Source organism: Rutidosis leptorrhynchoides, chromosome 11, assembly GCF_046630445.1.
Source record: "Rutidosis leptorrhynchoides isolate AG116_Rl617_1_P2 chromosome 11, CSIRO_AGI_Rlap_v1, whole genome shotgun sequence".
In the NCBI taxonomy this organism is placed as follows: domain Eukaryota; kingdom Viridiplantae; phylum Streptophyta; class Magnoliopsida; order Asterales; family Asteraceae; genus Rutidosis; species Rutidosis leptorrhynchoides.
Window position 1 is genome coordinate 84,715,057 of NC_092343.1, and position 27,242 is coordinate 84,742,298.

The window sequence follows — 27,242 nt, forward strand, 5'->3', positions numbered from 1 at the left end:
TGTAGTAGTAGTCAACTTTGTCATCGCAAGTGCGGTACTGTCTGTCTACTCCTACCCAGCTTGATCTCGTTCAAGTGCCGCGGTGTTTAATGTCTCTACGTTCATGTTTTTTCGTGTGTTCCTGTTTTTTATCGTACTTTTTACATAATACATTGCATCTCCATATTGTATAGATCATAGGGCTTTGTAATTATCCATTATATGAATGAAAGTTTTACTTGCTTTTCAAAAAAAAAAAATAATAATAATAATAATAATGGTTGGTATTTTGTAAGTGAATCATTATTTTGAGACAAATAAAAATAGCAAAATTAACACTTATTTTGAAACAATGGAATACAGATATGTTTTAGTTGGTCCTAAACTAAAATAATCAATAACACCTCGTGTTAATTAACTTCTACACACTTTATTTGTCTATGGATTTGTGAGTAACATTCTAAACATGAATCCAAGAAGACAAGTAATTCTAATTTCTAAGAACGAGAAAATGTCACTTGTTTGAATTGCAATCAGAAGGTCATTTTCAAACTTAGTTTAACGAATGAGGAAACACAAGACGCAATGATTTGTTGTGTTTATAATCCAAGAGTCTTAGATGATGTATCGTAAGGCGTTTCAGTGCAACATTTTTATAAATAGATCAGGTTTACATGCTCAAGTTACTCATTGAGGCCTCGAGGGTGAATATTTTTAATCGAATGTATACGATTTGAAGTTATGGAGTACCACTTTTTGGTCAGAGAATATCATGACAGTAACCACTAAACAATATCGTAACTGTTCGTAAAACTAAACTTAAAAATCCGTTCAATTAACCAATGAACTATCTCTTTGCTACTAAACATTTTTTTAAGTAAAGAATAGTACACATGTTACTCAATTATAAATATTCGTCACATTTGTAAACGCTTCGATCATTGTAAACATACATTGTTAATAACACAAATCAATATAGCATTAAATGCATATCCAATGATAACTATTTGTTGCTTTGTAAAACAAGTTGAAGTGCCCACGTATCATGGATATAGATATAATTATAATATAATTATTTTTAACTTATGAAAGTAGACATTCTGGCAGGTATATCTCGGTCTCGTATTCATGCGTTAATCATCGTATCAACAATAAACCATCACTAGATTTAACATATATGGGGCGAAAATTTATGGTACGATTCAAGGTTTTACCGTTATCACCATAAAAAACTAGAAACATAAAATTAACTACGAAAACAGTTATCAAATAATAAGGGTATAATAATAAGTTCTATAACAAATCAATCAAGTCGTTTCTTAGATGGTGAAATCAGGATTTCGTGTGCATATTGCATAGAAACGTAGGGAAGCCTCGCTGTTACTCAACGAAAAGGCCAGGAAATCCATGTATCAAAATTTCAAAGAAAAATATATGGGCCATCCTAAACAATGTGTCTATAGCAGCCTCCTGATTTTACAAAATGAATATATGAATATTGTACATGTATCCTATCAACCAAGAATGGCTTTGATCTTGGACTTGTGTTCGTCTGTTAGTGACGTAGGGAAAAGGACTTCAAATGTAACATACAAATCGCCTTTCTTATTACTAAAATGCAACGGCATCCCTTCACCTTTAAACTTCCGCACCTCCTTAGGTTTTGTAATTCCCTGATTTACACAAACAAGCTCATATATAAGTTACACGTACGGATACATTTTTTTTTATTTTTAAAATATAAAAATACCAAGGATAAACTATATTCTACCTTTGAGCCAATTTGAACTGGGTGTTCATCAAGGTGTGTAATGGTCTTCTCAAACCCAACAAGTGCTTGCGCCTAAAAACACAACGTATTGTTTTTAACACACATAGGCAAATAAAAAAGCAATATTACAAAATCAGTAACTGTAAGAGAAAAATTACCAAAGTAATAGTGGCAGTTGTGTGTAGGTTGTTGCCTACTCTTCTAAACCTGTCATGTGGTGCTGTACGGATGCGGAACTGAACGCAATTTGAGATTAAACATCAGCAATGAATTATGTTTCCAAATGATTTATTGTAATATTATTAAGTTATTAATTAATTATTAATAATAACAAACTAACCTTAAGATCTCCAGGTTCACCATCTATGATTGGTTCACCCTCCTCATAGAAGACCACTTCCTGGGACAACAAAAAAGGGTATAATTGTTTACAGTCCTTTCTCAAGAGTCAATTCCACTTGTAAGTGCCAAGGTTGTAAAAGTCGTGAGTCGGTCGGAATGGAACGATTCTGGCGTTGACCAAGGTTGACTTTAGTAATAAAAAATTAAACATATATATATTACACATTAATATATCAAACATAAAAACATAAATATTTCAAACATAGATATATGCAAGGTTGAAAAAGAGGCGAGACGGGTCGAGACGGACGTTGATTGACGTTGACTTTTATATATATAAATATATATATACACATATTTTAAAGCCAAACAACCTTCGTTGACAAGTTTGTACCTATAATCGCTATTATCGTTCTTATAATACAAAAAAGTAACACTAAACTGCGTCAAGTTTGATCGATTTGACCGACTTTTTCCGAATTTTTTACTTTTAACCGGCGTTGACCCGATCTTTCCCGCATTTGACCCGACTTTTGACCATTGACCAACTTATTAGGAGACGGGACAGGGTCGAGACAGGCTCGTAACCAGAACGCTGCAAGGACGTCATTTACAACACTGGATATATGGCATAATATCTAATTTTAAAAAATATAAAATTTTTGACCAACTTTGACTTAGACCCGACTCAGCACGACTCTGACCGACCTTGACCCTACTATTAAGGCGTTTTTGGGCAAAACAGGACAGGTTAATCCCGAAACCGATGCGTAGTCAGACTCGGCCGACTTTTACAACGGTGGTAAGTGCCAACCGTGAATCTTTATGTATGTGGTAAAATGGCAGAAATCATGAAGATACGTAATAAGTGAAGATAAGTAGCAGCTTTTATACTTGACCATCTTGCATTCCTTTGTCAATATCAACAGTTATAAAGTTTCCTTCCCTTTCATACTTTACATTAGGACACTGCTCGCAGACCTGATGAACATAAGAAGCACAAGTATATGTCATTGTATTAATACAATAAAATATAAAATATAGACCTTTTTATAAGAAGGCATATATTGCAGATGACAATATACCTGTTATGTCATCTGTTGGAACATTCCAGGACCAATTTGTCTGTGATAAACCTTGTCTCGACAGTTGCAGCTTCTCTTTCCAGGACCAGCTTGATGCTTTACACTCACGTGTTTACTTTAGAGCATAGAAAGCTGCCTTCAGGGCTTACACAAAACACTAGGCGACCTGCGTCATGCTTTAATAATGCTTTTCTATACGCAGTGCGTTGACCGGCTTTATAATAAATATTGTTTTTAATGTTTTTTTATTATGACTTTTAAGTGGCTTTTCTGGCTTATACTGAATTTTCTATGCGTGCAAAGAATAAGGCGCACCATTAGGCAACATATCTATCCTAAATTAGTCTATAGTCTGTACTGTCTCTGAGCTGCTGTTGCCTCTGGTTTTCATTCGCAGAAACCTAACACCCAAAATTTCACAAGTAGAGTTTCCCTTTTCATCACACCATCTTTGTATGCAATCCCTATTAGCAAACTGATCATCAACAAACTCACATCATGATCATCATCAGATAATATATAATATACTATATTATTATTATTTTGAGTATTAGTATTGTTTAAAATAATAAAAAAGTGTGAGAGGAATAAAATTAAATATAAAAAATACCTTGACTGTACCAGAACAAGAACAAGATGACTCCAAAATTTTAGAGCTCTAAAACTCTACTTCATGACATATTCTACAACTTACTATTTCTGATACTGATAATGATATTGATGCATACATCATAAATTAAATTCATCATCTTTATCATAATAGTTATCATTTATAAATAGTCTAACTTCTTCCATTCCTTTTTTTTATGTTTGGAATTTGGTTTTGCAAGTAGGCTCAAGTAGTGGTGATTCTATGACTTTTAAAGGAGGACTATGATAATGACTAGCATTTTTCAAACAATGCACATACAAAACTGCCAATAATACCATTGAGGGTTGGACTAAAAATGATCAAAATTGGTTTTTGAGTTGACCCTTGCTTGCTCAAAATATATTTAACCTCATTGTTTTGGGTCATTATAGTGCGGTGCAAGGGCAAAATAGTAAATAACTTGGTAAAGACATATTGAGCACAATATTGAGTTGTAGTATACTAATGTTGAAGTACTGATACCGTTTTTGGCTAATTGATGTGACCAATGAGCACAACATAAGTAAAGATGAAATTCCAAGATTCATAGGTCATGTCCCATGGAGACACATTAAAGCATGATGAATGTAATAAAATAGTTTTGTACCTTTTATCAAACCTGATTTCAAAGTTTGCACCTTTTGGACTAAACTTCTAAATTTTACTTAACTCACATTAAAACATATGAAGATGAATGTCCATTCTCTCTGTTCATTTCATTTTGAAAAATTAGATATGGCGCTAAACAACTCAGAAAGAACATAGATAACAACTGTAAGTGCACCCTTAAACTAAACCTTGATATACCTTGAGAAGTTCAGTAACTGATTACAGATGTTAATCAGGTCTATTTTCCATCTTCAGTTTTAACACTTCCTATCTTCTGAATGATAGTTCGCATACGAGAATCTTGCCCTGCATCTGGGATTACATTTAACAACATCTCAAAAGTAGAAGAATGAGGCAAGAAACCTAGGTTAATCATTTCTTCTAAAAGATTCTCTGCATCTTGATGCTTCTTTTTCTTCATAAACTCTTGAATAATAACATTGTAAGTGGCTGCATCTGGCCAACAACCTTTTTCTTCCATCTTTGGAAGCAATTCCTTTGCTTTATCGAATAAACCCTCTTGACAATACACCTGTATCATCACTGTGTAAGTCTTAACATCCGGTTTCACTCCTTTCGATAAAAGTTCATCAAAAAGATCCATTGCCAAATTGGGCTTCCCACATTTTCTACAACCATTAATCAAGATATTATACAAAGCTACCCCTTTCATCGGTACACTATTTCCCAATGAACGAAAAAGAACCAATGCTTCAGAAACTTGGGCGTTTTCGCACATTCCATGGAACACGATCCTGAAAGTAATTATATTTGGAGTCGGGCCCTTTGCTTGCATCTCATTGAAGAGTTTATTAGCAGCTGCTGAGTTCGCCGATTGAAACAAACCTTGTAGCATGTTATTGTACATAACAATATCAGGAATCAAACCCTTTTCTGGGATTTTAAGAAAAAGTTTCATGGCTTCATCGATTCTCTTCTTCTTGCAATACCCATTAATCAGGCTGCTATAGGTGACGATATCGGGTACAAGATTTCTCTCCTCCATGCGATCAATAACTTTATGCGCCTTTTCAACTTCACCACGTAAGCAATATCCATCGATTAAGGTATTGTAAGTGATTACATTAGGACGTAGACCTATTCGTACCATTGTTTCAATAGTAAATTCTGCATCTTTTACCAATCCTTTCTTGCAAAAATTATCCACCAAGACCGTAAACGTACGAGTATTAGGAGATATTCCTTCCTTTTCCATATCTATCAACATTCTAGCCGCCTCATTCTCTCGATCAAGGTTACACAGACCATGAATCAAACAGTTGTAAGTGATGACATCAGCACGGATACCTTTTTCCGTCATCTTGGTGAAGAGTAGTAATGCATCATCAACCATTTTGTCTTTACAAAGGCTATCAATGACTGTACTGTATTGTTCTACCCTTGGTTTGGAAGATCCTGTTTCCATGAAATTTAGTAATTCTAGGGCCTTGCTAGTCTCGCCTACTTTACAAAGCCCGTTGATAATGACTCCATAAGTAACTTGATCGGGCTCACAAACTTTTTCTCTAAGCAGTTTCTTGAATAATTCCACAGCTTCAAGAACTCGATCTGCAAGAACAAGCCCGTTTATGAGAGTGTTGTAGGTGGCCAAAGTAGGAGGATGACCTTGCTTGAAGATGGTGGCTAATAATGCAAAACCATAAGTCACTTGATTCAACCGGCAATAGCAATTGATAGAGATGTTCATTGTATAGATATTAGCAGGAATACCCATCAGATTTAATCTCTTAAAAAGTGTAAGAGCAGTAGTATAATCTTTCATTTTAACAATGTGGGTAATCAGCTTACAAAATTCGATTGTGGACGGTAGTGGTTGCCTGTGAAGCATTTCATCGAACACCTTTAGTGCATCGTCGACCTTGGTCAATTTGGAGGTATCACAGGAGGTACTGGTATGTATCACAGAACCAAAACAGTAATCTTGCAACGTGGAATGATAGATAGGAGGAATCAAAGTAAATCTTTTACGAAAAACAAGTCTTGCACTTAACATTTTTTAAATTCACAAAAAAAAAATGAATAAAGCTTTTGTTTCTATAATAAGTAAAGAAAACACATACACACATTAACCACTACTACAGATGCAGGGTCATCATTCCCAATGTTTCAATGGAAGCTTGAACTCCGAACCTGATGGGATCAATGGTGTTCTCGGCGGGAAGTTTAAGTCAGCCTTAGAATGATTTTGACGACTAGTTTATTTAAGTCCGGTCAAATTTTGGTTTGATTTTACAATATAATACACTCCGTATTTGATAACTTGCCATTGTTAATACTAGTGTACATGAGTATAATACCAAGTGTTAATTTTTTTAAAGTGTATAATTAATTTGAGAAATATATTAATAAAAGAAAAGGTGAATATTTATTTTGAGATGGACATTGTACAAAAAAGTTGTTAGTTGCTCATGAACTAAAATAATAAATATACTAGTGAAATGACTCGTGGAACCACGAGTTTTTTAAACGAAACAGTTTAATGATAAGTATTAAGTGAACGTAAATGCTAAAGTTATTTAGTTTAATGATCCGTGGAACTACATAGTCGGACTAAGAAACTCGTCAGCTGAACATTTCATCAAACACCTAAAATGCATATTTAACAATCCGCATCCAATCATAAGAGACAATATTGGTTGTCATTTTATTTTAAAAGTGTAAATTAAAATATAAATGTAGAATTGGTTTCATTCTGCCTAACTTTTATAAATAATTAATTAAAATTATTTAAAATTATTTAATTTTAATAATTAAAAATAATTATTGATAAGATTTAATAATAATAATTAATTAATAAGATTTAATTTTAATTCAGAAATTATTTAGATTAATGACATCACCCACCATGCTTAGATTTTTTTCTCTTTCTTTTTGATTTTTTCTTAACAAAGGAAGTAGTCTAATAATGACATCATCATTTTAGCAACATAATAGAAAGTATAGATACTCGTGTTAATTTACTTTTACATCTTACTTACTTTGTCAATTAATTTGTGACTACAATTCTAATTGTGAGAACGAGAAGAATGTCACATGATGAAACTGCCATCAAAACAATCATTATCAAACTTACAAAACGTAATGTTGAGTAGGCTACGAACATGAATTTGGAGACCGAAGAAACACATTACGCATTGATTTGTTGCATATTCAGTGTGGTAAACTTTTGTCATCAAAATGTGAATGATGACCAACGATACGATCCATTTAAATGGATTAATTAGTAGGTGAGTCTCAGTACCCAAATCTCACCTCGAAAGATAGAATAATGGACGACTTTTTATTAAATCCAACATATCACGTTATTTTGTGTCGATTTCAAGTCGGACTTTAACTTGTGTCTAGACGACTATGATAACTTGTGTCTAGACCAACATGATATATAAAATATTATCATTGTTCCCATAAGTATCATGACATATTTAGTTTTCCTATAAAAAATTGTCACCAATAGAAAATTTTATCAAGTACTCCGTAAAATTTTAGTCACTACCTGCATAGTTGTGTCTTGATTCAGAGTGGTTAAGATTTAAAACTCATTAACTATAGGATATTAATAATGTTTGAAATGATCACAAAGAGACAAGTTAAGTCACAAATTTCAAGTAAAATACTCGCTCAAAGGGTATACGTCTTATTTATACTTGCAAGGACGCAAGGTATTATGCTATAAAATTCAGTATTATACAAGTTGAAAAACCCGTAAAATCATGGATTAGGTAAAGAAAATTTTTCAAGCAGTATGACGAAAATTAAAATTTTTAATTAAACAATCATGTATTTTACATATTAATGTAATGTAAACATGGTTTATATAATTGTTTTATATCATGTGTAATCGACTTTTCTCAAATAAAAAATTAAAATTTTTAATTAAACAATCATGTATTTTACATATTATTGTAATGTAAACATGGTTTATATAATTGTTTTATATCATGTGTAATCGACTTTTCTCAAATAATATAGCAATTTTTTTAACCAAATTCAATTTTCTTAAAAATTAAATTTTTATTCGTAATTGTTTGAATTTATAAATATTAATATTCGTCGTTGATGAATTCTTATAAACCGCATATACAAACATATTTGATAGCTTTATAGTTCTAACTAGTCCGGACGGCCCGCGCATTGCGGCGGAGGCTTTCGGGCTGCGTATTCATATTTAACGTAGCGTTGTGTATTTACAGGGGGGAATACGGCTCATGTGTTAAGCGCCGTTTTAGATGTCGTTGTGTTAAGCGTTTTTTAAAAAGTATCCGTTTCGAACGTAGTTTGTTTTGTTTTGTTCAATAAATTTTTTCGAGTGTAACGGTGCTGTCGGAAAAATTTAACTCGCGGCGAGGAGAAAGATACAGGCTATCATTGTGTTTAGCGTTTTTTAAACAGTGTCCGTTTCGAACGTGGTTAGTTTCGTTTTGTTCATAAAATTATTTCAAGTCTGATGCTGTCATTGAAAAATTTAACTCGTGGCGAGCGGGAAGATACGGGTTGTCGTTGTGTTTAGCGTTTTTTAAAAAATTGTCCATTTCGTGTATAGTTAGTCCCGTTGGGTTCGTAAGATTTTTCGTAATTGAACGGTGGTCTCGGAAAAATTTAACTCGCACCGAGCGAGAAGATAGGACCCGTTATAAATTCGGGTGGAGTTAGTTTCTTTTATTTTAATAAAATTATATATTTACACTTTTAACCCTGAAAAGGTGTAAACTTTAGGGGGCGTTGTGTAAATATAGTCGAAGTTGATGTACCGTTTATAATGTGAACGCAAATTCGAAGCTACAATTCAATATAGCTAAAACTACAAAGGGCTCCACCATTTAGTATGTAAGGGTTAATTAATAATTAATTAATATTCAAATTTTTAAATATAAATCTTCTTCATTAATATTCTTTGGTTAATCTCTTTTAAATATTAAAAGAGGAGTATTATCTTTCTTACTTTCAAAAACAAGCCCCTTAATAACCTAACTTTAGGATCACTATCAACTTTCAATCTAAGCCATCCAATTGAGATATTAGCTAACAAATAATCGACATTAGCTAATCATCAAATAAAAAGTCTAAAATAACCCCATTGTACCGGTATACAAAATCAAATTTAGGGGTTCAATCAATTCCTTTTCATTCACGATTTTATCATTTAAAAACAACCTAGCTTTCTCCCCCAAATTCTTTGTCTGCATACAATTCTATGAAATAGGGAGTTTTTGATGTGATGTCATTTAGCGGCTATCACTGAAATCGATTGAACCCTTGATTCATCAAAATTAATATCAACAAATCAACAACTGAATCGGATCATCAATTAGAAGAAAGAACTTCTGCGATCGTCGATGATTTTGCGGTGTTTTTTCCAACCCTAATCTCTATAAAAGCAGGTAATCAATTCTTATTTTAATTTAATCGATCATTAGTTTATTCTATCGAATTATGTTATCAATAATATGCGATTTTTAGTAAACAGGCCCCCATCATCTAGAGATCTTCCAGTGTTCGATGTTTCAGTCAAGGAATGAAAAGGGTTTATAGTGGTTACATGTTGATTGCTAAATTAATTGTCGGGTTGTCACTGATTCGATGTTGTTATGTTACAAACGATTGATTAAGTGGATGATGCGATTAGGAAATGGGGAAAGAAGATATCGTTGGTGAGGAATTTTTTACTTATAACGGTACTGATTGTTTCAATGTTAAAGCAAACATTCAGATTAGATTAAAAAATATAGGATTTACAAAAACTTTTGTTCTTGATGTTGCTCATTGTTTTTGTTTTATTATTTATCTATCCGGATTATGTTTACTGATTTTGACATGTTCGTTTCAGTTATCGCGGGTTACGTTGGCAGGTAATCGTTATATCGTTGTGCGGTAAGTATTTAATATCCGTTTCTTATGTTTTTACCTTTTTATTGGTTTATCTGTATTTTTTCCTTTTTTGTTCTATTGTATGCGAATGTTTAAGAGGCAGTTTGTTTATGTGTTGTTTAATATGTGCTATTGGTATCAAGCAATTGTTAAATAATAGTCTGACTTGGTTTTAGTTGGCATTGTTTCGATAAGTTATAATAGTATAATGGCCCCTAAAAACGACAAAAAGGTCAGTTGAGAATGCTAATGCTTTGTTCGAGGATATTAGTGTGGGTTGTCTGGAGAATATGAAAGTGATCCGCATTGTGACCGATTTTCTGTTGGCAGTTCATCCAATGTTGATAATGAGGGTGCTACTAATGGTTTTTCTGAAGGTGTGTTATATTGTTCTGTTGCTCTTTGTTATCATGTATCCTCTAGATTTTTAGATGTTTTGTGTTGTGTTTTTTTAAATGACAGTGATGGCTAATGAGTATCTAACTAATTATACTTCATCTGAGGATCATAATGCAACTGCTACTGTGGTAATACAAAGTACTTGTTTTGATATTGCTTACAAATTTAGGCACAAATATATATTTGTAAGCAAGTTTAAGCGCTCCATGTATGTTAGCAAATAAGTAAGTTACAGTTACGTATGTTAATAAATTTCATATTAATAGCTACAATTTATTAGTCTTATAGCAGTGTAACTACAGTTTGGCGTTATACAGTAGTATATGTAATTTACGAATAGCATTCAACAATCAATTAGTTTTTGTTCGTTCGTGTTTAACGTTGTAGGTTTTGTTTTAAATTTATAGGTATGTGTTTAAGTTTGTCATCTGGAAGAATAACAATCAAAAGGTTTGCAAGAACAAATGGTGGAGCGGGTCGGTGGCTTTGAACGAGATTTAAATAAGAAGTTATGAATGGTTATCAGTTCGAGCAAAAACAAAATCGTTAGATTGGAACCAGTGGTTGTTAGCTCCTAAAGTTTACAACTGGTGGAATCTTGGTAATGTGGCATATCTTAGCTCGACTGAAGCGTTTCGTGGGACTTTCAATGGAAATTTTTCAGATTTGGGACATAAAATGTGACAAGCCGTGGAATGGATGTGTAGTTACCTTATTGGAAGAATCGAAAGCTCAAGGTTTTCAAGAATAAATATTGGAATGGACCGGTTGCTCTAAATGAGAATCAAGTAAAGTTATTTAAATGGATCTCAAGGAAGATTAAGAACAAGCATATGGTATATTTGGATCACCAGCCCGGTGTTTTTAGCATGCTAGCATTCGAATTTGGAAGACTGGTATGGGCTCTGCAGGAAATTGTCAGTTGTTTAGATCACAGTTGCGACCTGGGCAACTTCTTGTATATAATAATTTTTAGTAAAATAACAAAAATATTTATTTCTTTTATAGCATGCTGATAAACTTCTCGCTATCATCAAGGGAATTCAAAACGTACTCACAATAAAGCAAACATCTTATACATTCTATACAGTTCATAAACACAAAGATATTACAATTATTTAATATAATCTATGTAAAGTTCGGTCATCAAATTAACTATTTCAATTTAGTTGTTTATTATATTATACTATACACTAAATATGGACAAAATTCACCAATCATACCACGCCACCTATCCCGCAAACACTGTAGCTACTATAGCAGCTACTGTAGCTACAGTAGCGAAATCATTGTAGATTTTTTTTTTTTTTTTTTCCTTACCACAATGGAGTATAAAAATATAAATTCATAGATAAACAAAGTTGCTCTGAATTTTTTTTTTTTTTTTCGCTTACCACAATGGAGTATAAAATATAAATATTTTGGGTTTTCCCTTACCACAATGGAGTATAAAATATAAATTCATAGATAAACGCAGTTGCTCTGAATTTTTTTTCTTACCACAATGGAGTATAAAATATAAATCCATAGATAAACACAGTTGCTCTGTATTTTGCAACTATAAATATACATATTATACTATATACTAAATATGGACAAAACTCACCAATCATACCACGCCACCTATCCCGCAAACACTGTAGCAGCTACTGTAGCTACAGTAGCGAAATCACTGTAGATTTTTTTTTTTTTTTTTGTTCCTTACCACAATGGAGTATAAAAATATAAATTCATAGATAAACAAAGTTGCTCTGAATTTTTTTTTTCTTTCGCTTACCACAATGGAGTATAAAATATAAATTTTTTGGATTTTCCCTTACCACAATGGAGTATAAAATATAAATCCATAGATAAACGCAGTTGCTCTGAATTTTTTTTTTCTTACCACAATGGAGTATAAAATATAAATCCATAGATAAACACAGTTGCTCTGTATTTTGCAACTATAAATATACATATTATGTATATCGATATACAAACAAAAATTTGAGTCGAAAAACTATATATATATATATATATATATATATATATATATATATATATATATATATATACACACACACCATAGCATAATTTTTAAACGAACTAGATTAACTAAAATGAAGTCGTGTGGCTAAAAGGATTATACAACAGATCTAGAAAACATCTAGAAAACTTCAATATTTCAAGTATTCATAACGAACTAATTTTAATTACCTAATTAGATATTAGATATTAGACATTTAGTAGATGATAAGTAAAAGAATAACAAGAAAAGAATGAGAAGGAGAATGTGGTATATGGAATGAAAAAGGGGGAAACAACACTGGAGAAATAAGTTAATTAATGGAAAAGTGATTTTGTTTGTATAATATGTAAGACGGGTCAGCCCAGAGGCCCATTGGTGGGTTTTGGAGGTTAAAACGTTGGTTGAGTAATTGAACAAATGATTTCTTTGATTTTTCTTTAAAATATAAAATTTGGTGTACACAAACAACACAACAACAAAACTCAATCTCACATGTATGGGTTATAGGAGAGGTGAGACGTTGATAATCCTTCATTTATCCTTCAATAAAGAAAAGTCGTTTTTCAACCCCAAGTGAAGACCACCGGCCAATATGAAACCGAACATATACAAATATATTACATACAAAATAGAAAAATTGTTTACTTTTTTAAGTATATTATAAAATATTGTTATATGTTACTCCTCGGTCCAATATTAATAGTCTTTAGGTAAAAATACACAGTTTAAAATATTAAATTCATTATATTATGCTTTTTAATTACTTTACCATTTAACCACTTACTTTTTACCTATATTTTTATCTTATATACAAAAGTTAATGATTATTTTTATCTGTTTTTGGAAGTCGACTTATAATTTACCTTATTTTATAACCCGTTTATATATTATTGATTAAGAAAAATATTGAAATTATATGTGTATGTGGATTTAGTCTCCGTAGCGAAGCACGGACCTCCAAACTAGTTATATTTATTGTTGAAAACGTTTTAATTTTGTTTTCTTTTAATTTACTACGTATGTATTTAAGTATTCATTCAGGCTTCTCATATATTCTCCATTATATTTCAAATTACAAATAATTCGTAACAAGAATAATGTATTTTAGCTTACACATAAAAAACCCGCAAATTTTGCGGGTCTTAAACTAGTATCTTTATAAACCGCATTTATAAAAATTAGATTATATAAATATAAATATATTAATAAAAACATATAAATTTTATATGTGTTGTAAAGTACACCGTAATATATTATCGAACTTGAAAGATTTCTTGGGAGAAAAGAATAATTAAAATCGGTGCAATATTAGTTGTTTTTGGTAACACAATATCCAGAAACACTCCTTTTTGTGAAGAGATGATAATATAAAGTAGACCAGAAACACAAGTCCATACACGGCTGTCACCGATAACGTATCCTTTCATTCTTTTCCGATGAACGTTCAACTTCATCTTCTTTCTCGTTCACAAATTCTCCCATTCATCTTTTTCAATTGTCTTTGTTAGTCACCAAACTGATTTCCTTCTCAATTTTTAGTTTTACTCTTTTTCCTTTTTGAATGCCCACCAACTGCTCGATCATTTGTCTCAAAGAGTTTGCCGAATTTGCTGTTAGAATTATTTCTGTAAGAGCCCAAGATGAAACCCCAAATTTTCTCTCAATCCGTACACCACCACAAAACAAATTTCCAACCATCGTTCCCAAACTCTATTCCTGTATCAAACCAACCAAATTTTACCTTCCAATCTTCATCTTCATCACAAACAAAACACCACAATTACCCTAAAAAACAACTTTATTCCTGGGTAATTTGTCAAAATTCACCACCTCAAACACTATCAAAGAATCTTTAAGCAATTTTGGGTCGATCGAAGGGATCTCATGGAGACAAGATAGGTCTTTCGCCTTTGTAAAATTCCAAAATATTGACCTAGCTTCTCGAGTACTTCAAGAGATGAATGGAAGAGTGCTAAACGGTCGAATCTTGCTTGTTGGCTTCGCTAAGAAAGAACTAAACACCAAAATCTTACCTCAAAAGCCTGCAAACAGTCCCTTCCCCACTTTCAATTCGATCCCATCCAAACCCAAAATCGATCTCGCTATTAACCACGAAATTACCAATCGTCTTAATCTAACAGCCTTAGTTGTAGACAGGGAACCTATCAAGGCGTTTAAACTTTTTAAATGGCTGAAAAACAGAAACATTCTTATCGATTCTGTTTCTACTTGGGGCCCCTATGGGTACATTGTATGTTGCAAAGATGAAGAGGGCTATTCAAGATTGACTAAGGGACCTTCTTCTAGCAGATTGGAATTTTTAGATGTTATTCCAATGAAGGAATACACAAATAAATATATAAGAATCACTAAAATCGCTATCAAGGGTGTTCCCTTTAATTGCTGTTACCCTAATTGCACGATTGAAGTAGCCAATTTTTTCGATAGAATGATGCATATCGATACCTTGTCTCATAATCTTCAAAGGCCTGATGTTTTGCAGGCTATTATCGAGATTAACGACCCTCGTCCTATTAATCAGTATGTTTATGCTACAATTGAAAATAAACTTAACTGCAAATTATGGATCGAAGAGATTATTGAAGAGGAGGTTATGGATACGGTTGATAATGATATCATCAGAGAGTTTAATGATTTGTCCAAAGACGATCCAATTTTCCATAAAGGTCAGGTCAATACTCCGGCAACGGAACTCACTCCGGTGGCCATCGATTATGTACTAGAGGATGGAGAAATCAACGATGCAAAAAGGTTTCTGAATTTTGAATCCCCAAAAAAGTTAACTTACCCGTTTGAGGCAACCATACCTAAAGTCATCCATAATTCAATGGAAAAGGTATCAAAAGCTGTTAGAAACCAAAAGGCAAAAGAGGAAGAGATTTGTAAAGCTGCTGAGGAGATCAAATCCAACCTGTTCAAATCAAAATCTGTCCTTTATGTTCCAGATGAGGCGACAGAAACCGATAGGTCCTTTTCAACCCCCTCCACTCCTTTCATACGTGCACCTTTTAACTTGGACATTAATGACTATCCTGCCCTCATGATTAATTCACCCAAAAATTTCCTTCAACCCATTACTTCTGCAGCTCCCTCTAAACTCACTGATAAATCACCCAGTACATCAAAATTAAATTCGAAAACTCCTACCAATTTCACATAATAGAATCAATGCATCGACCAAGGATGCAAAGATTCATGCGAGAAAATCAAGGCAAGGTGTATTCCAGTCGCTCCTTCTGTGGAACCTGTTTTTCACAATATTGATAGCAAAGTCAGGAACAAAAACAAAAGTTCAAGTGTTGATTGGGTTGATAAAATTCCAAACCTTTCTGGTTTTTTTGATACCTCAAGCGAAATTAACCATGTCGTTAGTGATGATAAAACAATGAAGGATCAAATTCAATTCGGAGGTAAGAAACTTTCCTTTAAAGAAGAGATGGCCAATTTCGGGGAGTTGATGCAAAACATGGCCGATTATGATACTCCAAAATCCAAATCAAAACCATGAGGCTCGCCTCATGGAATACCCGCGGCCTCGGTAACAATTCAAGAGGATGTATGGCGGGTACCTTGGTCAACCGTTTTCAATTGCAATTCGTAGCTATTCAATAAACAATGGTAAAGAGAGTCGATCAACCAACTCTCAACGAAATTTGGAAACTTTATGATTTTGTTTCAACCCTTTAAAAGATGTTTTCCCTTCACTTTATGATTCATCCATGAATCCTTTTGCTACTGATAAGTATTGTTTTTCACATGACCTTATACATAATCATCTCAGTGGGTGGAAATTGTGTTTAAGTCACCCTTTGTCCTTTTTTAACACCACAAAGTTGATGGAACTAGTGGCCTTGTTAAAATGTTTCGTTTATTAATATGGAGGTCGATCAAGTTTCTTGGTCTGTGTATGCCGATGGTACTTTCTCGGTGTCGGACGTGGTTCGTTTATTGGTGCAATCTAATGTTGTCACAACTCCTATGTGGCCAAAAGTGATTCGGGGTAACAACGGTTCCGTCCAAAGTAATGTTATTTCATTGGCTTGAAACGATCTCCTTTTCAATGGTTACTTCATGTGTCGTTCGGTTTTGGTCCGCAATTTCAAGCTAAAATCATTCTTATGGGCTATAATTCTTAAGCTTTGCAACGGTTTTTCAATCCTACGTTTAGGAGCACGATCCTTTTATTTTGTGTTTTTAGCATTATTATCTTTCAATTTGCATTTTCTTTTTTGACCGATGTGACGATCGCTCCAAATTCATATGGACGAATACGTCATTCATCGATTTCATTGCGAGGTATTTGACCTCTATATGATACGTTTTATAAACATTGCATTCTTTTGAAAAGGTATACCATATGAATACTTAAATTCAAGGTTTTCGACATCTGATGATTTCTACATATAGACAATCACCGTAAATAATGGTTTACAATAATACTTTAGTTGACAATGCAGTCAAAATAGATACATGGTGATGATTTTGTGAATGCAACGTTTTCTCGAATAAAGCAAGTATGACTCCATGCACATAGCTTGTATAACAGATAAGCAAACAGCGGAAGACTTCTAGGAACCTGAGAATAAACATGCGTGAAAGTGTCAACACAAAGGTTGGTGAGTTTATAGTTTGAATTTTTCGTATAATCTGTATATAAAGGTGGATCACAAGATTTCAGTTGTTTCATCCAGAAACGTTTATCAAAATATTCTACGAAGTTGAGCACCCTGGTAACTAAGCTTTAACGTATATATAATAAGTACTCATGTTTTAACATACATGCAACCAACATGTACAGTACACGCAAGCCAACGTGTACTAAACTCAAATAGTATACATCTGTTTTATAGTTCAGGCTAGGGTTTCTATACCTGAAACAGACGGGGATGTCAAGCCCTATGGATCCATATATAACTACTTGCGCCCACCAGTTCTTATAATCGGCAGTTACTAGTTACCAAAGCTAAGAGATTTTCGGTTCAAACTCGGTGTAGAATTTAGTATGTACTTGTATCCATTGCGTTTAAAATAAAGTGCATGTATTCTCATCCCAAAAATATAGATTGCAAAAGCAATTAAAAAGGGAGCAAATGAAACTCACCTTAGCAGCACATAAAGTCGTTCACCGAAATGTGACCGAAACTCGGAATATCAAATAACCGTAGATCTCAACCTAGAGAACATATGTTGATCAATAAATGTCTATCAAGCTAGGTCAGGTCACAGTGTATTACAATCCTAACGCTCGAGATCGACATACAAAAGTTATCAAAAGTCATTTCAAAAAGTCAATTTTGACAATTGTTCAACAAAACGAGACGTGCCTTATATAATGATTCATTTACTCGGTGGGTAACATTTAAAAATCCAGTTTATCAATCTTATAAACAAGTTGTTTAAATATTAATTGCAGATTTAAAAGCAATTTCAATTAACGTTAATCATAATTCAGTTGACCATAACTTTTAATTCGTTCATCGAAATTACGCGATTTCTAAATGAAAAGTTATTGATTATTCGCCAGCTTTCCAATAATATGCATATCATATACTTGATATCAGTAGCATATGTATCAAATTCGTGATTCATCATAAACTATCTAACGACAAAATTAAGCATACAAACATGCATAATCATATATACTCGAGCACTAGACATGTATACACTATTTATATATAAAAGATAAGATATGAATGCTCACGTATCAATATTGTGATTCAATATTGCAGGAAAGTACGTAGACGCAACAGAGATGATAATCACTAGGTTGACCTTTGACTCATGATCATAACTCCCAAGCAATACTCATAATCTCATTGGCTATAACCAAAATTTTTCTTAGCTCTATCCCGCTCGAAAAACCCATTTCGAAAGTGACACGCTCATGACCTCGTCGTAGTATTTATATATATAATACTACTAATAATACCCCAGACTATAAGATTAATAATAATATTAATCTTAATAATATATATATATATATATATATCTCTTAGAGAGATTGAGATGAGAGTATACAAATGAATTCGGAGCAAAACATATCGCGTTTTATAGTAGTTGGCCTGTAATCTCAGCTCATGCGATCGCATGAGAAGTGTATAGGGAACTCATGCGATCGCATGAGGTCCCTGTCCAGCTCAAAATGTTATTTGTCACTTTGTTTGTCGACATAATATTTTATTATATATAATATATATAATATATATAATTATTTATATATTATATTAAATTCTCGTGCATAGTTAACTTGTAATTTTGGTTCCGATGAATTGTACGTCGTCACTTGACTTATGTCCCGGTTCCGGTTTTTCGAACGTCCCTTCGTACGCTGAGAAAACTTGTACTTTTTGGTTCGTGACTTGTACCTTTGCCAAAATATAGACTTAAATTATCCATAAACTATATCACTCAAAATATAACTTATATATTCGAGTGTTTTGGTCATTTACTTCTATAAATCATCGTCTTGTTATTTACTAATACAATAGTATTATCAAACGTTTTATAACCAAGTTAATATATATTCCCAATATTTAAAAACACGTTTTAAATACACGTTACAAGTTATTCATACAATTAATATTCCAACTTATCATAAATATTCAAATAGATATTTAAACCAATAAGGTTAATGCACAGTATCATATACTTAATACTTTATTACGCTTTCAAGTTATAGTATATATATGTATCTATTTACATATAATTGTTCGCGAATCGTTGAGAACAAACGAAGGGTATTTGAACATATGAAAGTAGTTCAAAAATATTGAGATTCAGTTTTATAGACTTTGCTTACCGTGTCGGAAACGTTAATCATACAAAGATTAAGTTTAAATTTGGTCAGAATTTTCCCGGTCGTCACAACCGAGCTTGTCTCCGTCGTTGTACTTTGTATTTGCATCTTCATCGTTTTGATGAAGATCTTTCAAGTAATACATTCAATTTTTTTGCCGTAAAAAAAAAAAACACAATATCCACTCATTAAAATAGATAAATAATAATGCATGTTTTGACATTCTTCATTTATCTTCTCAATTTTAATCATCACTTAATAATTTGAATTACATTTTTTTAATGTTAATTATTTGAATTATACTTAGAGTGCTCCCAATGGTGACAACATGTCTTTCAGGACTAACCAACCATTCAGCGCCACATCAGCACCTCCATCTCACTTCCTTCCGAGGACTAAACACAGGACTAAACACTCCCAACAAAGACACTCCTTCCTCACAATATTGGGACCCACATTTATTATTTTAACTAAATTAAAATACTTTTGTTATTATTAATATTATAATTATAATTTTAATTATTAAATTACATCAATTTTAAAACTTAAAAATTAAATTGATTAAATATCGGAGGTTCCATCAAATTGATTAAAAAGATGCTGTAAAATAAAATATGAAAAGCACATGTAACCCATTTTGACCACAAACATGTGGGATCCACACTTAATTAAAAATTAAAAATAGCACAATAGCCACATATCTTCATCTTCTTCACTCTAAAGGCACTTGTAACTCAATTTTTATCACTTTTACACACAAAAATAAAACAAATAAAATTAAAAAAGAAAGGAAAAAGAAAGTGACGAGTGGAAAATGTTTACAAAATCCCGTCCACAAATATGCTGAGAATGGACGAGTGGAGAGACGGAGGGGTGTGGGCGGGACCTGGGCGGGCCCTGAGCGGAGGTGGTGCCATCGGCGACCAGCCTGGGCGGAGCTGGGCAGCTCTCCTGGACGCACCGTTGGGAGCACTCTTAGAGCACTGGGTGTGGTGACGCGTCAGTTCAGTATTAGTTCAGTGTCTTGCTGATGACTGGACGCTGACTGGACTGACACTGGTGAAAAAACAGGGGAATTGGGAAGAATGTCAGTTCAGTGTCTTGGAGAGAGAAGATAGGGTCCACCAATTATTTATTTATACATTTTCTTATATATTTTTAACACATTATTAAATAGAATTAATAAAAATACGAACAAATATTAAATTTAAAAATACATTAAAAGTCCTAAAATACACTTTTATTATAAAAAAAAAATCCTAAAACGATTACAATTAAAAACCTAAAATTAAAAGTTATTAAAAAAAAGTCCTAAAATTACTTATTAATCCTAAACTTACTTATTAAATCCTAAAAATTACTTATTAAAAATAACAACAATTTAACGGCCATAGCGTGGAGTGACCCGAACTTTTTCATGTTTATATATATTAAATGAAATTATTATTTACATGATTAAGTACTTCCAACATGTTAAGCAATCAAACTTGTTAAGACTTGATTAATTGAAATAGGTTTCATATAGACAATTGACCACCCAAGTTGACCAGTGATTTACGAACGTTAAAACTTGTAAAAACTATATGATGTCATATATATGGATATATATATATATAGTTAACATGGTATTATTATAAGTAAACATATCATTAAGTATATTAACAATGAACTACATATGTAAAAACAAGACTACTAACTTAAGGATTTTGAAACGAGGCATATATGTAACGATTATCGTTGTAACGACATTTAATTGTATATATATCATATTAATATATATTAATACATCATAATATCATGATAATGTAATAATTTAACATCTCTTTAGATATAATAAACAATGGGTTAACAACATTTAACAAGATCGTTAACCTAAAGGTTTCAAAACAACACTTACATGTAACGGCTAACGATGACTTAACGACTCAGTTAAAATGTATATACATGTAGTGTTTTAATATGTATTCATACACTTTTGAAAGACTTCATGACAGTTATCAAAGTACTTCTACTTAACAAAAATGCTTACAATTACATCCTCATTCATTTTCATCAACAATTCTACTCGTATGCACTCGTATTCGTACTCGTACAATACCCAACTTCTAAATGTATTTACTATTGATATATACACTAAAATGATCAGCTCTTAGCAGCCCTTGTGAGTCACCTAACACATGTAGGAACCATCATTTGGCAACTAGCATGAAATATCTCATAAAATTATAAAAATATTAGTAATCATTCATGACTTATTTACAAGTAAACAAAATTACACATCCTTTATATCTAATCCATATAACAACGACCAAAAACACCTACAAACACTTTCATTCTTCAATTTTCTTCATCTAATTGATCTCTCTCAAGTTCTATCTTCAAGTTCTAAGTGTTCTTCATAAATTCTATAAGTTTTAGTTTCATAAAATCAAGAATACTTCCAAGTTTGCTAGCTTACTTCCAATCTTGTAAAGTGATCATCCAACCTCAAGAAATCTTTCTTATTTACAGTAAGATATCTTTCTAGTACAAGGTAATACTCATATTCAAACTTTGATTCAATTTCTATAACTATAAAAATCTTATTTCGAGTGGAAATCTTACTTGAACTTGTTTTCGTGTCATGATTCTGCTTCAAGAACTTTCAAGCCATCCAAGGATCCTTTGAAGCTAGATCTATTTTTCTCATTTCCAGTAGGTTTACCTACTAAAATTAAGGTAGTAATGATGTTCATAACATCATTCGATTCATACATATAAAACTATCTTATTCGAAGATTTAAACTTGTAATCACTAGAACAAAGTTTAGTTAATTCTAAACTTGTTCGCAAATAAAGTTAATCCTTATAACTTGAATTTTAAAATCAACTAAACACATGTTCTATATCTATATGATATGCTAACTTAATGATTTAAAACCTGGAAACACGAAAAACACCGTAAAACCGGATATACGCCGTCGTAGTAACACCGCGGGCTGTTTTGGGTTAGTTAATTAAAAATTATGATAAACTTTGATTTAAAAGTTGTTCTTCTGGGAAAATGATTTTTTTTATGAACATGAAACTATATCCAAAAATCATGGTTAAACTCAAAGTAGAAGTATGTTTTCCAAAATGGTCATCTAGACGTCGTTCTTTCGACTGAAATGACTACCTTTACAAAATTGACTTGTAACCTGTATTTTAGACTATAAACTTATACTTTTTATGTTTAGATTCATAAACTTAAGTTCAATATGAAACCATATCAACTTGAAACACTCAAAACGGATTTAAAACGAAGAAGTTATGGGTAAAACAAGATTGGATAATTTTTCTTGTTGTAGCTACGTGAAAATTGGTAACAAATCTATATTAATCATATCCTAGCTAAATCATATTGTATTATACATGTATTCTAATATATTATGTAATCTTGGGATACCATAGAGACGAATACAATGTTTTGACATATCATATCGACCCATCTATATATATATATATTTCGGAACAACCATAGACACTCTATATGCAGTAATGTTGGAGTTAGCTATACAGGGTTGAGATTGATTCTAAAATATTATATATACTTTGAGTTGTAATCTAGCCTGAGGCTTGTATACACGAGGTCGTGGATTGATTCAAGATAATATATATTGCTTTATTTTCTGTACATCTAACTTTGGACAACTAGTTGTAGGTTACTAACTAGGACAGCTGACTTAATAAACTTAAAACAGCAAAACGTATTAAAAATGTTATAAATATATTTTGAACATACTTTGATATATATGTACATATTTGTTATAGGTTCGTGAATCGACCAGTGGCCAAGTCTTACTTCCCGACGAAGTAAAAATACGTGAAAGTGAGTTATAGTCCCACTTTTAAAATCTAATATTTTGGGATGAGAATATGTGATGGCCCCGTCAAAACACTTAACGGCTCCGTCACTTGGTCACACAGCTTGATCGAACTTAAATGAATTTAACAAACGACATTGCATTCTTTTATTTCAAAAGTTTTCCAAAAAGGAAAGCATACCAAAATATGTAGTTTAAAAGTAACCCAACATATTAATAATCCAAAGTTGATACAAAACATTGTCAACAACCTACAAGTATTAATTATTCAAAAATCGAATGCAAGCCAAAGTTTCATAAATTGTTTCATAAAAATCTGCCCAAATGCATGCAGACCCTTCTAAACACAACGGAAGCATCACATAAACTCAAGTACCTGTGAAAACATGCGAGTAAACTGTCAACACAAAAGTTGAGTGAATTATAGGTTTAAACAATTGAATAATCTTTAGATCACAAGATTTAAAAATGTTAGAAAACATTAAACATTATTCCATTATCAATGAGCCACCTGGTAATCACTTAACCCTTTATTTACCAGTGCCAAACACAATAAAAATATATACTGGACAGTGTATCTACAACAAAATATGAAGTACTAAACATTCCGATTATAAATTGCTAGCGCGACTAGCTCGAAATGGGGTTGTCAAACCCGATAGATCTATCCGTAGGATTCGCGTTCACCGGTAGAAACCAATGATTACAGTTACCAGACTAGGGAATATTTTTGTCCAACTCACAATGAATAATTTAAATTTAATTGTCACTTGTGTCTAAACGTGAAATAAAATGCATGTAATCACATCCCAAAAATATACTTTGAAAAGTATGTAAAAACGGGACTATAACTCACCTTAATAGTAACGAAGTAACCAACACAATTAAGCGAACATCAATGTAGTACAGTGATCAAGAATGATCACAACGCCGACCTATAAATAAAGCAGGTCGATATAAATAACTAACTTAGGTCAAGTCTTAGTATGATAGCTATTGTACATGTTGCAAATAGTCATAAAACAATACTCAATATGCATCAGTTTGATTGGAACAGCTTACGGACACACACTTTCTATTTTTAGAAAGTTTCTATTTTTAGCTGGTTTCCATTTTTGGAAAGTTTCTATTTTTGGAAAGTTTCTATTTTTGGAAAGTTTTCAAATTTAGAAAGTTGCTATTTTAGGAAAGTTTACAAGTTAGAAAAGTTTCCTTAATTAGAAAGTCAACAAAAGTCAACTGAAAGTCAAAGTCAACCGAAAGTCAACTCAAAAGTCAATCTTGGTCAAACATAGTCAATGTTAATTTTAAAAGTGTAAGTTGTAATAATAATGTAAGTTATAATGTTTATTAAAGTTAAATATGTCTAATTATGTCATAACATAAGTTTAATTAAATTAAAATGAATTATTAAAGTTAATATAAGTTTAAATGATATAATTAATATAACATAAGTATTTAATTAATTAATTAAATATTAGTCATAATATAAGTATTATTAATTAATAATAAATTTTAAATCATATCATAAGTATTATTAATTAATAATGAATTATTAATCATATCATAAGTTTCTAATTATAATTATTAAATCATAAATAATTAATAATTAAATTATAATTAATTATTAACTAAGTATTATAATAATTAAATAATTAATTAATCCTTATTATAAGTCTTATTATAGTAATCTCATAATGTAAGTTTAATACTTATCATAAGTATTTTCCATTAATAATGAAGTATTATTAATCATATGTTTAATTAAAATGTTAATTAAATCATAAGTATTAATTAAATGATATAATAAATATATCATAAGTTGTAAATAATAATAATTACTTTTTTTTATCATAAGTAATTAAATGATAATGAAATCCATTAATTATATCATAAGTTTAATAATTAGTCAAAAGTTTTAAATCAAAAGTTCATCGGGTCGTATCCTGAGCCCCGGGTGTCGGTTTTCGGCGAGCCTTACATATATCTCCGCCTAATCAAACCACCCGACACTTTGGTATACTCAAGAACACACCATGAACATCCCACAAGTCGTGATATACAGCCAATACACTACTTGGAACTTCAATTCAATCAAAAACGTGTTTTAGACGTAACGGGTGATTCGTGGCTCGGATTGAGATGACCCGAACACGAAAGTTTGCCCCACCATTAGTCTTAACACACTAACACACCATAAAGTCACCAAATATGGTCACAAAGTCGGACCAAACCTGGTTCATACCAAAATCACGTTTCAATCTTAACAAAATACCACTTTGATCATATCTAGGGCTCCGGGAATCGAAACGACATGAATCTGGAGTCTAAAATTAATGTCTTGATGAGAGGAACTCATCTAGATACTTTATTTTAACTTTTATATCAGTCACAATAGCATAAACACACGAAAAAGCTGCTGTTCCAATTATATCAAACCGAAAACATATGTTTACGAGTAATTCTATGCATACAAACACCACTACAACAACAAGTAATCATCATACTATGAATATATAATCAAAATACAGAAATATAATGAAAAATCAAAAGTTCTAGGGTTAGGGTTTATACCCTAATCAAGAAAAGAGAAGTATAATCGCGTAGAGAACGGAACGAGGAACGCGTTGGTGTTAATTAATCCTTGATCCAAGAAATATTTTTGGTTGATGATGATGATGATGATATGGTGATGGTTGGCGACGGTAAAGAGAAGAGGGAGAGAGGAGAGAGCACTTTGCTAAATTTACGTTTTAGGAAAAAAATAATGTGAAGTGAAAAGTAATTAACAAAAAAAGAAAGCAAGGGGGTATACCCCGTGGACTCAGCCAAAAAAGGGAGTGGGGTGGGTCCCACTTGGCCCATCTCACTTAAATGTTGATGTACTTATGGCCCAAAAGCCCGAACGAATCCCGAAACGCGAAAACACGCTTACGCGATTAAAATCCGGAGAGATAACAAACGCGCGACGAAAAATAAATACAAATACCCTATATAATTATATGATCTAAAAATATCATATTTAAAATAATTAGGATTTAAATATCCCAAAAACGCGACCGTTGGTTTGAAAACCGAAACGATTCGCCGGATAGAAATCCGCGACACGTAGAAACGTATAAATTATAATATGAATACAATATTCACATAACACTTAATAATTAATATATTATTATTAATATAATAATATAGGTCATAGAATGACGTAGCACAATTAACAGTTAACGGTCGTTAAATAATTAACGGAAAAGATAACGGAAAAAGTAGGGTCGTGACAGTACCTTCCCGTTACGGAAATTTCGTCCCGAAATTTAAGCAGGTGCAGGGGTTGACTCAGCATCTGGGAAAAAATGCGGGTACTTCTGCTTCATCTGATCTTCACGCTCCCAAGTGAACTCGGGACCACGTCTGGCGTTCCATCTAACCCGGACAATAGGAATTCGGCTCTGCTTAAGAGTCTTAACTTCCCGATCCATAATTTCAATAGGTTCCTCAATAAAGTGTAGTTGCTTATCAACATGAAGTTCTTCTAAAGGAATAGTCTTATCGACCTCAGCCAAACACTTCTTTAAGTTCGACACATGAAAAACATCGTGAACAGCACTGAGTTCTTGTGGCAACTTCAAACGATAAGCCGCTGGTCCAATTCTCTCAACAATCTCAAACGGTCCAACAAATCGAGGACTTAACTTTCCCCTTTTACCAAAACGGATCACACCCTTCCAAGGTGAAACCTTTAACATAACGCGATCACCAACTTGAAATTCTACATCTTTTCTTCCCCTGTCGGCATAACTCTTTTGCCGACTTCTAGCAGTTCTCAATCTTTCCTTAATCTGTACAATCTTCTCGGTAGTCTCGTGAATAATT

General features: G+C 32.3%; 1 protein-coding gene across 4 annotated transcripts; it reads right to left on the reverse strand.

Moving 5' to 3' along the window:
* Positions 1–2,090: 2,090 nt before the first annotated feature.
* Positions 2,091–6,655, reverse strand: LOC139876851 (uncharacterized). 4 transcript variants are annotated; one of them, XM_071864231.1, is made up of 4 exons: positions 4,616–6,225; positions 3,178–3,652; positions 2,987–3,073; positions 2,091–2,150 (listed from the first exon to the last, which is right to left on the reverse strand). In XM_071864231.1, the coding sequence occupies exon 1, from the start codon at positions 6,198–6,200 to the stop codon at positions 4,656–4,658; it is 1,545 nt and encodes a 514-aa protein (XP_071720332.1). In that variant the 5' UTR covers positions 6,201–6,225; the 3' UTR covers positions 2,091–2,150; positions 2,987–3,073; positions 3,178–3,652; positions 4,616–4,655. The 4 variants fall into 4 exon arrangements, with proteins under 4 accessions (XP_071720332.1, XP_071720333.1, XP_071720334.1 ...); XM_071864232.1 differs by having other exon boundaries at positions 2,954–3,073; XM_071864233.1 differs by adding an exon at positions 6,569–6,655 and having other exon boundaries at positions 2,097–3,073; positions 4,616–5,986.
* Between the last annotated feature and the right edge of the window lie 20,587 nt (positions 6,656–27,242).

Coding starts and splice junctions, on each gene's coding strand:
- LOC139876851 (XM_071864231.1), bottom strand. CDS start 6,200: ATGAAAGATTATACTACTGCTCTTACACTTTTTAAGAGATTAAATCTG.